Below are 14,310 nucleotides of genomic sequence, written 5' to 3'. Positions count from 1 at the left end.
ATCCAAAGTATTTTTATATGTTCAATACAATTCACTTTAATGTTTAAATATGTATTCTATTTCTCGACACATTCACTCTTTCAGCAAGAATGACAGAGTTTAGGTGCTTTGGTGTCTTTTTAAAAGCACTAATGTAAAAAAATAATAATAATTGAACTCTTTTCTATAAACACATAATCCTAGGGTCACTTGTACAAAGCATCAGTATCATATTGGTAACAGTGACCTATGGCTTTACTTGGGATTGTGCTGGTAATTATAGGCCAATTCTGTCTCAGCTGGTAGACCAGATCTTTTTCCAAATGTTGGAAGTTCAATCCCCGATCTTCCTCTGCGCATGTGTCAAAGCACCCATGCTCAAGACACTGACCCACAAATTGCACCCTATGGAGGTCAAGCACCTTGCATAGCAGCCATCAACATTGGTGTGTGGATGCGACTGCAAGTGTAAAGCACTTTGACATGCTAAAGCAGTAAGAGTATATAAGTCAGTATTAAGCATTTATCATTCACCACACAAATGATGAAATTGAAAATCTAAACTATTAAGAAGGAGAACTGAATTGTGGACATCAGACAATCAATCATACCTCCAAATATTGATCAGCTACTTGATCTGCAATTGTTGCCTTTATTGCTTATTGTAGTTTGACTAGAATCGGGTAACAGTGCGTGGGGTGATATATCTATTTGACAAGTTAATGTGACACAGGGCAAAAATGACTCATTCTGCCCCGGGATTTGAAGATTTGACCTCTATCTTTTTAGCATGAAACATGTGAATATTATCATTCTTCTGCATGACTGCTTTGGCGTGTTTCGGCCCTGCTGTTGTGGCGAAGGCGGTGGTGTGCTCACAGTTTCCATGTGTCTGTGTGGGAGTCCAGAGGAACAAACAGATGTTTCTTTATTCATGTCCCCCTCTGTGCCTGTATACTACTCTGTCAGGGGATAGAGATGCTCCAGAGCACCCCAGCATATTCGACAGCAAATATCAAGGCGTTTCATGGTGGTGGGGGTGGGTGGGTGGGCGGTCTTAATGGTATTTTGATAATGGAAATTGTAATTCAATAGTGCAAACTTTAGTCCACCTCTCTCCTCGTGTGATATGATATAATAAAAACACAGATCCAAATATTAGTGTCTGTTTTTGGAATTTTATCGTGTGTCCTCATATCCTTCTCGAGCACTGGAGTTTTATCTGGATACCCCAGTTTCCTGAAAAGTCTAATTGTTCATTCATGCAGCGAGGAACTTGGAAAATCAACAGAAAAGTTGCATTTTCCAGTTGTGAGTCAAACGGCCAACAAGTCACACCCACAAAAACCTGCAGATAAATGACTCTAATGTCACTAATGTCATTGACCGATACATAACGAATATGGATTAAAGTTACTTCTGGGGTGGAGGTATATGTCTATCAAGAGACTATCAATTCATCAATCCTCCATCCAACTTAGAGCTTGGAGCAACTTGGAGTGGTGCCAATCCACCACAGGACAAATGCAGAGACAAGCAACACTCACTGTCACACCACAGGGAAATAGAAAGTCACTAACTCTCCTCAAAGGCATGTTTTTAGACTATGGAGAAAACCCGTGCATGCACAGGTAGAACATGTAAAATCCACACAGGATGCTATGAGATAAGAGTGTTCACCATTACACCCTGTGTAGCATCAATAGAGTCTACAAATATTGTGAACAATGCAGAGTATTGTAGTTTGCTGACTTGATTGAGCGATTGACTAAAATCCTGTGTAAAGTATGATCATGTTGCATGTTTACACAAATAGATTGCAATTTCACTTTTTGCGCGTTTAAGAATAACACCGTGATTGACATCATGGGCAAACTGGAGTATTCAGATGAGGGCTTTGCATGTTTACGGTCCTGTTCACATGAGAATGATTTGCTGTGAAAAGCATAATGTTCCCCGTGTTTGGTTGCATTAGGCATGGAGTGATTGGATTGGCCAGCCCCCATGAACACAGCATGAAATCTGATACTTGAATGGAATCAATGAGGTTGCCAAAAAAAATCAATGTGTTAATTTAAAAAGGTCTGAACAAAACATTTAAATAAAAAATGAGATGCAATATGAGAAACAAGTTTTTGTTAGTTTTTCTTTACCCATCGGACCCGCTAATGCCGTTCTGATGAATGGCTTGAGTAGGAACCATTTCAACCACTGATTAAATCATAAATGTTTTGAAAAGATACGCATTTTTGATGTGTTGATCACCGTAATGATCATTGGCCACAGAACACAATGAAAACTGTGCGGTTCTGTTTTTTTTTAAGGATGTTCTCTATATTGATTTTTCTCTTTTATCTCCAGTATTTTTACTGATCATGGTTGAAGCAATGAATGTTTATTCCAATAATTATTAGTGTTCCTTTTCAAGTAAAGGTTTTCCCCCGGTGGTGTGCGATTTTTATGTATTTTATTTGTGGCCAAATGGGTGAATGAGAATCATCTTGCAAATCGCGTTGCTAAAGTGGTAAAATTGCATGTTTTAAGAAGAGTGCGCTGACCTTTTATTAGCCTACTCAGCATCCCATTTCAACAAAGATTAACTTTGCTTTAAGCAGTGTCAGTGATTTATTTTGCTCCGTTTCCTTGATGTCTAATTGATTGTATTTAAAAGCCTTTTTGAAATGCTTCCATTGTCTCATCATTCTCGCTTGAGAGCAGAACAGACATGCCAGTGCATCTTTTTTTTTTTTTAGGATCTCTTCAGATAAACTTTGGCAGCCGACCACGTGAGAGACACCTTGTAAAATCTTTATGTGGAAATTTTCTGAAGAGCAGGCCTGGTTTTGTCAAAGTACAATGGAAGTTTTTGGCATTTGCCAATGGGGTTGAAATAAACAGAAATATATTTTATTTACTACCTCTATATTTTCACATTTGCGATCGTCTTTATGGACATGGTCACTGGTGAACTCAGCGTTATTGGATCGCATGAAAAATGTTCCTTGGATTGATTTGGATTGAGATTTAGAGAAAGAATGAAAAGAAGTAGTGCAGTTATTCTTTGGACTCTATTAAAGTTTTTTTTGCTTGTGGATTCAGAAATTGATTGACAGTTTGAGATATTAGTTAACTTCAGATACAGATAAATAGATAATGGTCAGCCATAACAATATGACCATCATGAATCACATCTCTCAGTACAGGCGGACTGTATTAAGCAGCAAGGGTTCAGCTTTCTTAAAAGTTCATAGAGGCAAGTGGGATTGTGATGGTTAGATAACTAGGTCATCATCTCTCGCATCTCTAAAACTGCAGCTCTGTTCTGGTGTGAATTGGTTAAAATCAATCAAAAGTAAGTTTTAAATAGAAAAAAGGCGAGAACTGCTGACAGGGTTAAAGAGCTCATTAATGCCCGTAAAGAGGGAAGCCTGACCCACATGTGTGGTCTCACCAGACAGTCTGAGCTTGCTGTAATGGTTCTGATGAAAATGCATGAGAATACACAGTAAATAGCTTTTGTTGTCTATGAACAGCTGAATGGGAAACCTTAAAAAAACAACAATATACTCGGTTTATACTCTGTGAACAGAATGAGGAGCAGGACACCCGTCTTATGTTGATTTCTATCCACCCACAAGTCTGATCTTGGTAAGCACCAAGATATCAATAATATCTGAAAATTATTGAAAGAGAGTGAAAATTTAAAAAACAGAAGTGTGAAAAAAGTAACATGTCTGTAGTCACAAATTTACCAATGAACCAATAGACAAAGCTACTGTTCAACATTAGTCATTGTTATATTTAAACCATAGTTAAACTGCTGTATTAAATCCGGCTTAAAAGGGTTTTCTTTCTCTCTAACCCAATGTTAGCAATGATTTCGCTTCATAAGGATCTTGTAATCAATCTGAATGGTTGTTAATTATCATTTAAAATACATAGAAGTCTGAAAGTGCCAAACCATGAGTGCACAGTGGATGATCGGTACTACTGACGACTCCATTCTGGGTCTGCAGGGTTGTGTTCAATGACACATTGCCGCATTGCATTATTGTAATGGAATTGTCTATTTGTGAGGTTTTCTTCCAAAGATTTCCTTTAATCTGTCCACACACACACACACACACACACACACACACACACACACACACACACACACACACACACACACACACACACACACACACACACACACACACACACACACACACACACACACACACACTCCAAAAGCAAACTGAGAATAAAGCCCAGTGCTTCTTGTAACTCTAATGTGCGTATCTGCGTATCTGGCAGAAAACTGGTTGACTCACATCTTGTCTCTGGTGATAACATTTCTGATGTAGTCCAGTCCTTCTGTGCTGAATTCATCCAGGGGCCACTTCCTCTGAAATTGAACATTTCTATCGGTTTGGAAAATCCACTTAGCACAAACCTTGAGATGTCCCTCGTGTAATATAACATAGTCAGTGTTTCAACATTGTTCAGAACAGTAACGTTTTGGGTCAACAAGCACACGCCTTAAAACTGAATTTAATGCTTCAGTCCCCCGATGGTGTGAAGTTAAAGTGACTGATGTTATCTGTTACCATCTGTTTAATTGTCATTTAAAGGAAGAAAATAGATGAATAGGATACAAACAGAGACAATCAGACATTTAGTCACAGACAAATAATACATTTTAAGCAAAAAGTAGCAACACACACACACACACACACACACACACACACACACACACACACACACACACACACACACACACACACACACACACACACACACACACACACACACACACACACACACACACACACACACACACACACACACAGTAATTGCAATTGCAAAGTAGTCTTCAGGTTTACAATACCTGACTTGTACAACAAGTAGAATTAAGAAGTCTGTTGGCAGAGTAAATAGAGGAATCAGCGTACCCTCTTACTGCAGGCATCAAGCAATATCATGACTCATAATGTGAGTGCTCATTTATCTAATGAGTTGTGTTTCTGTTCATCAATACATGTTTTGACCAACAAGGCAGTTTTTTTTTAAAGCCACCTTTACCACAGTTTCAACAACAATCTTTGATATATTCTGTTTATTGCTTACTGTCCCTTTATAAAATCGTGTTTCCAAAAGGGTTTAATTATTTCATGTGAAATGATCAGCATATTTATTTTTTGGGAATGAAAGCCTGATTAATGTTAAGTTGTATAGTTTATAGTTCATATTATTACATGCAATTCATATTCCACCATATAATTGCTTGCCGTACCTTAACCCATCAGCTTGGAGTTGTCTTAATAAAGGTTTTAGTTGAAAACACTTGGCTGCTTTCTTTGAACTCCATAGCTGTTACATAAATATAGCACATACTCATCATTGCAGAGGCCTGGACACTGAACTACAAGTTATTGCTTGCCATTAACATACTTTATCTGTCTTTCCTTTTTTTTCCCCTTTCCTCGTGCTCTCTCTCTCTCTCTCTCTCTCTCTCTCTCTCTCTCTCTCTCTCTCTCCCTCCCTCGCTGTCTATCTCTGCAAACATTCCCTTCTTCCTCTCCTTGTCCCTCTGTCTCCTGTTTAGGGTCCTCCTGGTCCCCCTGGCTTACCTGGTCCTTCAGGAAAAAGAGGTTCCCGGGTGAGTAATCTCTACAAAGGTGATGGTACACAGACAGTATGCCTTAAAATAGGTGTACTTCTTGAGAACGTGCCTTTTTTCTTCTGTTTGCATGCATTATATGATTTAATAAGCCAATAATTAAGAGTAACACCAAAGTTTGTTTGACTGTTGTAAGAAAGTGCAAATAGTATCTTCAGAAAAGTCATGTCATAAAAACTAAATCCTCAAAACAAGCACGTTTTACCAGTTTAAAATGGATAAATGGTTCAAGATTGCATACTTGTACACTGTTATTTAGGAAGATGAATGAGTGGTTGGATGAATGATAGATAGATAGATAGATAGATAGATAGATAGATAGATAGATAGAACACCTGTAGATCTTACGTAATCTGTCTCTTAGGTAAAAAATGCATCTCCTTACAGTAAATCAGCAAATCAACAGCATTAATGCATTAACTGAGGGGTCGATTGAATGTAAGATGTTCATCTTTTGTTTTGTTTTGTTTTTCAAACACCATCCGAATGTGTTTTTCCCATATTTACCATCCCATCGGCGGCTGCTGTCAAAGCGCTTTCTCATAGATATGTTTATGGTTAGTGCGATTAAACTCAGGAGTAATGTTTTCTTTGGGAAAACATATGACCGTGAGCTAATTTACTTTCAGAATGGAGGAAATATCACATTTGTTGGCTCATTCGACGCATTGATGTTGAAGGAACCAAGCTGTTCCAGCTGCAAACAGACGTACCCTGCGCAGCCATTGACCGCACAGGGTACGTCTCAGCTCTGATGTGCAGACCGTGCTGACTGCAACTGCCAAGACTGTCATGATGCAATGCTGCGATCATGGCACACGGCCTCAAGGCATCTTTAAACAGAACAAGACACATTTTATTAAATGACTACACATACCATATGTGTCAGAGGGGATGTGTGTGCATACGTTAACTCTCGTGGCTTTTGTCCTTCCTGCACAGCAACACCACCGTGGCATTACATTCGGGGAATGTAATGCCTACAACGCTTCGATGAGAGACGAAGTGCAATACAATCAACCTAATTATGTACAAGGCTTGTGGGATACCACACAACAGTCACTCTTCAGTGTTCTCAGCAGTTTCTCACTTGTAGGACGAATAAAGGTTTATCTATTCGAATAAAATTTTCTTAGTCGCAGTGGAAACATAATGTTTTGCTCTCTTTGCAATCTTAGATGCATATTGTCAACATAGATAATCATGAAAAAATAACAGAACATGTCTTTGGTAGGTTACTCTTTGATTATCACGATGTTTCTCGGTGATGTCTCATCTAACAATTTTACTTATCTTTAAAATTGTGCCGCTGTTGTAAGAAACACGCTTTTCATGATGAGCAGCAAAGCAGTGATGTGCTTAATCTTCTCAGCCAATGCCAAAGTGCTTCTTCTGCTGGCTTTTGCGCTGTTATGTCTAGTCAAATTGATAATTTCCTTACCTTTTGTGCTCTATACAACTATATATTGTCTTTCTGTCTAAGTTTGTATTCTGTTGGTTCAAAGCAGCAAGCGGATGAAACATTTCGCTGGTTTTAATGGTTTGTTTCATTGCGAGAAATTGGAGCCCTTCAAAGCACAGGAGGTTGCATTGTTAAGAGTGTGTCGCTTGAAGTACCAGCGAGACAATTTACAGATGATCCAGACAAAACAGACAAACAGAGTAGTGTTTTTTTGTTAATGTTCATCAGATGTTTGAAAACTAAACAGTGGTTTGCAACAGGCAGCATTCCATGAGGCTGGTAAGCAGGGATTGCAATGTTATTGGGACAAAATATGATGGTCGCTTTCAGTGTTTTATTGCTATTGGGTTCATCTTTTCGTTTACTTTGTATTTGATTTTTTTCACCAGATGACATCACATCAGCTGCAGAAACACTTGAGCAAGATTTATGCTTATGTCCAGCTGACCCTGTGTTTTCAAGTCCTTGTGCTTCGCTGTGCCAACAGACTGGTCCCATTAAAAATAAGAGCAGGGCTGTCTTCTGTTTTCTTTTGTCCATCTGCCTTATAACAGAGAACATGACAGGCATGCTTCGAGGCACTCAGACAGGCTGGTAGACAGAGAGAGATGTGGCATACGGTGAAGCATGTCTCCTAGTAAAATGCTTTGGAAACACATGAGCGTTGCAGAACCTAATCTTAACCCCATCGGCTAAGTCATAAAGTAGAAACAGAGTCAGGCCTGGGATCATTATGTGGTGGAAAACTGAAGGCTGGTGAACTGGGGCCGTGTCTGCTGTGTCAGCACAGAGGAGCAGCCTCATTATGCTGCTTCAAATTATTATTATTATCATCTGACTTTGATCCTCTAAATCAGGGGACATCATTTGACGTGAGACAGACAACCTTACTTTGAAAGTTATTTAACACTATGTATCTGGTGAAACTGATGGAATTCATGTAGTAAAAAAAACTTGAATAAGTATGTTTACGCTTCATATTGAAAAAAAAAAAAGGGATGACCAAATACCTATCAAACCACAGAAAAGGGAGTGTTTTGGTCTTTGACGTAAACCTGCCAGGTTTGCTCAAGACTGTTACATCACACTTGATGCAGTCTCTACCAACACTCTCAAAAATGTGAGTCCACGTTTTTTTTCTTCCTTTCTTTTTTTTTTTGGGCAGTTTGTTCTTCCTGAAGGTAGTCGGCTCCAATTACTGGCATTTAAAGTGACAGTTAAAGATTTTGCTCAGGCTCTTGTAGTGCAGAGATTGCTCGGCTGGCAAGCTGCAGGGATACAGATGAACAGGAATGCGGCAGACATATGACGTGTGTGTAAGTGTGTGCAAATGACTTTGCACATGTCGAGGTAGGCATGTGCGGTTGTGCAGTCATAGCACAACCTTGTTGCTCAAAGGTTTTGCACTCGGGGTAAACATTACACAATGAAAATGCTGTTTGTTGTCAAGTCTTGTTTTATGCAACCCTAAAGGAAGCTAAATCTATAATAATGCCTGTTTGACTAAAATACCATCGATTAGCAGTTTTATAACTGAACTTAAAAGCTTATTGTCATCTGTAAACAGTAATTTGATGCAATGTGTTTGGTTTCCCTCCCTGCATCTCTTCTAGGGTCCCCTTGGTCCGTATGGAAACCCAGGGCAGCCCGGACCACCTGGGCCAAAGGTGAGTGTCTGTTAATAAAACATAAGCAGCTCCTGATAGCTTATGTTTATGCTTTGGTCAGAATCACTAGTCAGGGTTGGAAAACTGTAAACACTCATTTACACTGATTTATATGTAGGATGTGAACTTATGTTGGTGTGTGGTGAATAAGGTTGGAAAAACCTTGGTGAACTGCTTGTTTGAAAGGGTTTGTCACAGCTGTACTGTGTGGCTGATATTAGTGGCAACAACTGCCGATTCAAGCAACATGTCAAGAATTGGCCACATTTAAGGAGGATCAGTGATTTGCAAATTACTGAAATCAGTGAATAATTTCAGTTACTTCTGTATACAATAGTGGAACTATCTTAAAAGTTTCTGCAAGTTAATATTAGTTGTTGAATTACCCTGGCCTCACCTTGCATTAGCGGGTCCATTCAACTAAGCTTTTCTTAGTAATGTTCAAGGAGCATTTAGAATATAGAGTTTATGTGATATATTAGCTGAGTTATCCACACTGTACGGGACAGCCCAATGATGGATTATCTCATTAGGTTCAGCTAAGGGTTGAAGGAGGATCCATGAAAATTCATGCAGGAATTTAATCAGGAAAAGTCCATCATTAGAGACAGTAGTTACTACCATCACACCACCGTGCAGTCCTTCCTCCAGTGGAAAAAGATGGAAACCATTTCAATAAGTGATAACAAAAGAAATCTTTCCTTGTTGAATTTGATCACACATCTACTTCTGGTGGGCACATGCAGGGATGGTTGTGTACCTCTGCAAGAAGCCTTTACAGTTCATCTTTGCCTCTTAAGTCAAATTTTTAATTATGTCAGCCAATCAGTGAATACTCCTTAAAATCTCTGCATTCTTTGTGTTGCAGGAAAAATGTTTTACTGGATGGCAAATGGCATCAATTAGAGCATCAGACGACACTGATGTTTCGGGTTTTTCCTCTAGAGAATAGAGCGTGTGCAGGCAGTATTAAACCAAACACAGCCAGATGTAGGAGACGTTTAATGATAACGAGTCATGAATTTGTCACAGTGCAACTGGACAGACAGGAAGAGACCAGGGTGGTCGGTAAAAATGATATCCCCCGAGCCTCTGTCATTATGAGCCTGGCTGTCACTTCAGGGCAAAATCATGCTGGTCTTGGGTCATTAGCCGTGATGCTGATATCGTGTACGACGGGGACAGGAAGCATTTAGTGAGCTTTATCTCAGCATGGCATATAATGGGGATGTGAGCTAGGATGTGGTTGTAAGTTATGTGCAAATATTTGTGGTGCCGGTATCCCCGCCTGGCGACCATGGAGTGGCCTCACAGGGCCGTGTAATCAGAGGTGTCACGCTGTTCCAGCAGAAACAAAGGACAAGCGAATGTTCAACCGTTTCCCCATTATGATAGGATGCGAAACATGTGGATACCCGCTCAGATTAGTCACACAGCACACTGACACCGGTTTGTTCTCCGTCACCCTTGACCTTGTGGAGATCTATTCATATTTCGCTGGGGTTCACAGTTTGGCTGTTAGGCTGAAGAAACAGATATGCAGCTTAGGAGTTCCTAATACACCCACATACGTTTGGACAAAAACAAAGTGTATCTAATACCGCAGTGACCTGTCGGTGAGTCAGCCTCGGTCCCCAGCACCCTCTGTGAGGGCAGGAAGGGGATAGAGGGGCTTTTTGTCTCCGATTGGAAAAATTGCTCTTGTTGAACTGTGTTTGGTTTCTAGGACACATGCAAAGGGATATCGTCCCTGATGCTGAGCCTCGGCTCAGCCTGAGATGTTATGACGACGCGCTTTTGACTTCAAAAAGGACCTGTCGATCTGTTTCATGCACTGGTGACTGTTATTTCAAACAGGAAGGAGCTTGGGCTTTATGCTGGGGTAGAATCCCTGCTGTCTCGCTCCTCTGCTTTTGTATGCCTTGCTGGCGGTCAGTCAAAACTATGGAACTATAATGCTCAGAATACAAAGAGATAATACCTGTTTGTAGAGAGTTGTTAAAGAGAATCTGTCAAACATATTAAAGTTCATTCATCCATTCATCTATTTCCTATACCTGATTCATCCAAGTTAAGTCCCCAATGGCTGAAGCCTGTTCCAGCAGATGGACAGTGCTTACACAGACAGACCACTTTGAGCCGAATAATCTCCCCAGCATGTGTTTAAATTGAATATATGAAGGAAATGATGACAGGGAGAAAATGCAAACTCCACATAGAAAAGCCTCCAGCTTCATTATTGTAGGTAGACAGTAAGCAGTAGTAGTCGACAGGCAGAAATACCAACAAATCACAAGTTTTAATTACGTGTTTCTTCTAGATATTGTTATTTGATCAGATGTGAAACTGACGTGTCTAAAAAGTGGTAAAATGATTTAACTAAATGAGTCCATACATTTATGTAAAGATGTCTATACTGTTATGATGAATTCAGAGATTTTCATGGTTTAGGGTCTCTTCTTAATGTCCAACTACAAAGCTTATTGAAGTGTACTGCATGATATGCTTTTTCTGGCCCCTCCTTTCTAAACACTGGAATAGGAATCTGTTCCTCACCACAATATTTATCGCCATATTTATACTACTCGCCAGATTAGACTGCAGTGCTGAAAATCTTTGCCAGAAAAAAAAGTCTTCCCCCTGCATGTCATTGTACAGTATTGATAGTCTGGAGAAATAGTATGCAGCTTTTTATGTATGCAAAGAGTTCAGCTTCGTTTTTCTTGTTGCACAAACTTCTTCCTCCTCCATTAAACAAGATATATATATATATATATATATATATATATATATATATATATATATATATGGCGAGGGAACGCTGCTGAGAACAAACGTGCCAACTGTTGTTTCCCCAACAAGCAAACATCCTGAGGATGATGAACATGTCTAAGAAAAGACGTAAATAAATGAAGTAAAATAATCTGAGTGACAGAACGGAGTAGATGTTTAAGTTGTTTGACACATCCTGACCTAGTGACTCCGCTTCTATTTCAGGGTTCAAAGGGTGACCCCGGTCTGTCACCAGGTCAGGCTCCACCAGGAGAGAAGGTAAGAAATCTGCCAGGCCGGCCTCTCTGCATGGCTTCCTGGTCTATGGTTGTCTTAATATTTTTACTGTCACTACTTTATTAGTTTATTAGACTGCATCTGTCCTGTGATACACAGCAAAATACTGTAGTATTGTTTCATCTCACTTGGTTGCTTCTGTCTGGCAGATTTTTGTGTCTCATAATTTGAGCCAAATTCTCTAAAGGAATCATAAAGGTTTACAATAACCCATACATATAATAGTTCTAAATGAGTGATAAATATTAATTAGCTGTCTTAAACATATTTCTTATGTACAAATGGAAAGCTGATTTAATCAGTCTGTTACTGTGGTTTATCAATAAGCTTCTAGTGTAGTCTAGTTCTCAGCATCCCAATAAATTCCTCCACAAACTCCCTCTGACTATCTTTTGTTCAATTCAGACTCATACCATTATCATAGTTTAGTTTAGCAACACCACAGCTGGTTTGTCTTGCTCATGATCCAGCCTCGTCTCAGCAACACTTTGAAGCCTCTTGAACTAATTAAGAATCAAATGTGTCTCTCTTTAAGTTTAATACTCTCAGAGAAATCCTCAAAGAAAAACATATGGGAAAGTTAACATCGGCCCTCACATGTTTTTTGCACCCAACACATTTGATATTGAATTTCGCTTGGATTCAAAACTATTTGTTTTAATGCAATACAGTATATATGCCGACGTCACTCCTGCAAATCAAAGCAGACCTGGTGTCACTTTTTGAAATGTGTCTCTACACAATATGGTAATAATCTACATCTACAAGACTTAAAAGACAAATGCAAAATAAGAGATGATTTGTGTTTTATCCAAATGATTTTATTTGGCTTCTCTGAGGGCATACACACATATTGCACTAACATAAAGACAAAAACAAAACAAAGCACAATTTTTCTTAATTTGTAAGATTTTGCACCAGAAGATAAAACTATCCCGATACGTAAAGTTATGCACATCAAAATTGTTTTGAGGGCGTGTTCTTCAACTAAAAAAACATTGTTTCCATGTTACCATGGCAATAGGCTTTGATAAAACGTTAACCGTGGGCTCAGACTCACATCCACCGACATGCGGAGCGAAACGAGAGGCAAAGGTGACATGATGAGACCAGATAGAGACTGAACAGAAAAGTAATAAGACATGACACAAGTGAAAAACAGCAAGACAAAGGCATTGAGGAGATGTTTGTGAAGAACACAGAAACAGTTCAAACAGGAAACATTGAGAACAATGTGGTCATCAAACTGTAAACACAGACCATTAAAAATGCCACGAAGACACAAAAAAAACCAAACTCCAACACATAAAAACAAACCACTCACACAACACGAAACACTAACGATCCAACAAAACAAGAAAGATCAAACCTCTTTCAGTTGCCAAGTGTTGAAATTAATGACACTAATTGTATATTTAGCTCTGAACGCTTCAAATGTTAGTGATTTACTGCTCTGAGTAGGTGCTGCTGTCACTGAACTGGAATCATCACTTATCATTGTTAAATCTATTATTTTTAAAGAGACTAATTGAAAAAGGCTTAGAGAAAGGATGCATATAATGTAATTAAATATTAAAATGTTGTTATAAAGACTGAGGGGATACAGCTGAACTATGCACTTGAAACACTAAAGAAAAAAATATTTTCTTTCTTTTTTCTTTTTTTTCTTCTTTTTTCCCTTTTTTTCTCTTTTTTTTCCTTTTTTCTTTTTTTTCTTTTTTTTCTGCATATCTTTTGTAACTACAGACATCTATCTGCTCCACTGCAATCATTGGTGTTCCTCTTTTTTTATGACTTATTAGTTACTTAGTTTTCTCTCTCTTGGCATATGTTAATTTGTTAATCTCAATTCAGTCTTTCACGTCATGATTTTGAAGTATACAGAAATATTGCTCTGCATATTGTTTAGATTTAAAACTGATTTTTAATGTAAATAGAAGATGGACATTGTCAAAGATACAAAAACCTTGGAACAGCCCATCTTGCTCACCTGTTCTGCTCATGAAAAACACTTTTTTTTTTTAACATTGGAAACGTTAATACTTATTAATCATTTGAGATAGAAAAAAAAACAACAACATTAATGTGGTGTTACGTAATTTATACCAAAATATTATATTACCATCTGGGTTGTATTCATCGACATATTCCTTCACTCTTCATTAGTCTTCGAGTGTCATTTGTCTCATTCGTCACCTTCATTTTAAAAATAAAATATGCGTAATCTTTTATCTCCCACATTTTTGTTTTTCTTTAGGGTGATAAAGGGCCACCAGGTCTGACTGGACCGGATGGGTTTCCAGGTCTGCAGGTAAGGTTTTGCTTATAAAAATGGGGGTCTTTCTGTGCAGGGTTTGCCAGGATTCTATTAGAATGGATGGATTAAGACGTCACAGTTTGTTGGTGGAGATGAGCTCTGACTTTGACAGAACTGCAGCCATGACTCGTGTCGTTGATCCATATCACAAATA

At 38.7% G+C, this 14,310-nt stretch overlaps 1 protein-coding gene across 1 annotated transcript in view; it reads left to right on the top strand.

Annotated features, from left to right (window-relative positions):
• Positions 1–14,310, top strand: part of col24a1 (collagen type XXIV alpha 1 chain) — a 95,142-nt gene that overhangs the window by 17,018 nt on the left and 63,814 nt on the right. The window contains exons 4-7 of the mRNA XM_080473294.1: positions 5,567–5,620; positions 8,717–8,770; positions 11,768–11,821; positions 14,097–14,150. Of these exons, the coding sequence (XP_080329420.1) occupies positions 5,567–5,620; positions 8,717–8,770; positions 11,768–11,821; positions 14,097–14,150 (216 nt within the window). The remainder of the gene's footprint in view (positions 1–5,566; positions 5,621–8,716; positions 8,771–11,767; positions 11,822–14,096; positions 14,151–14,310) is intronic.

Source organism: Lipophrys pholis (assembly GCF_963383615.2).
Source record: "Lipophrys pholis genome assembly, chromosome: 10".
In the NCBI taxonomy this organism is placed as follows: Eukaryota; Metazoa; Chordata; class Actinopteri; order Blenniiformes; family Blenniidae; genus Lipophrys; species Lipophrys pholis.
Note: the sequence above shows the minus strand (reverse complement) of the source record. Positions and strands in the feature narration are given on the sequence as shown.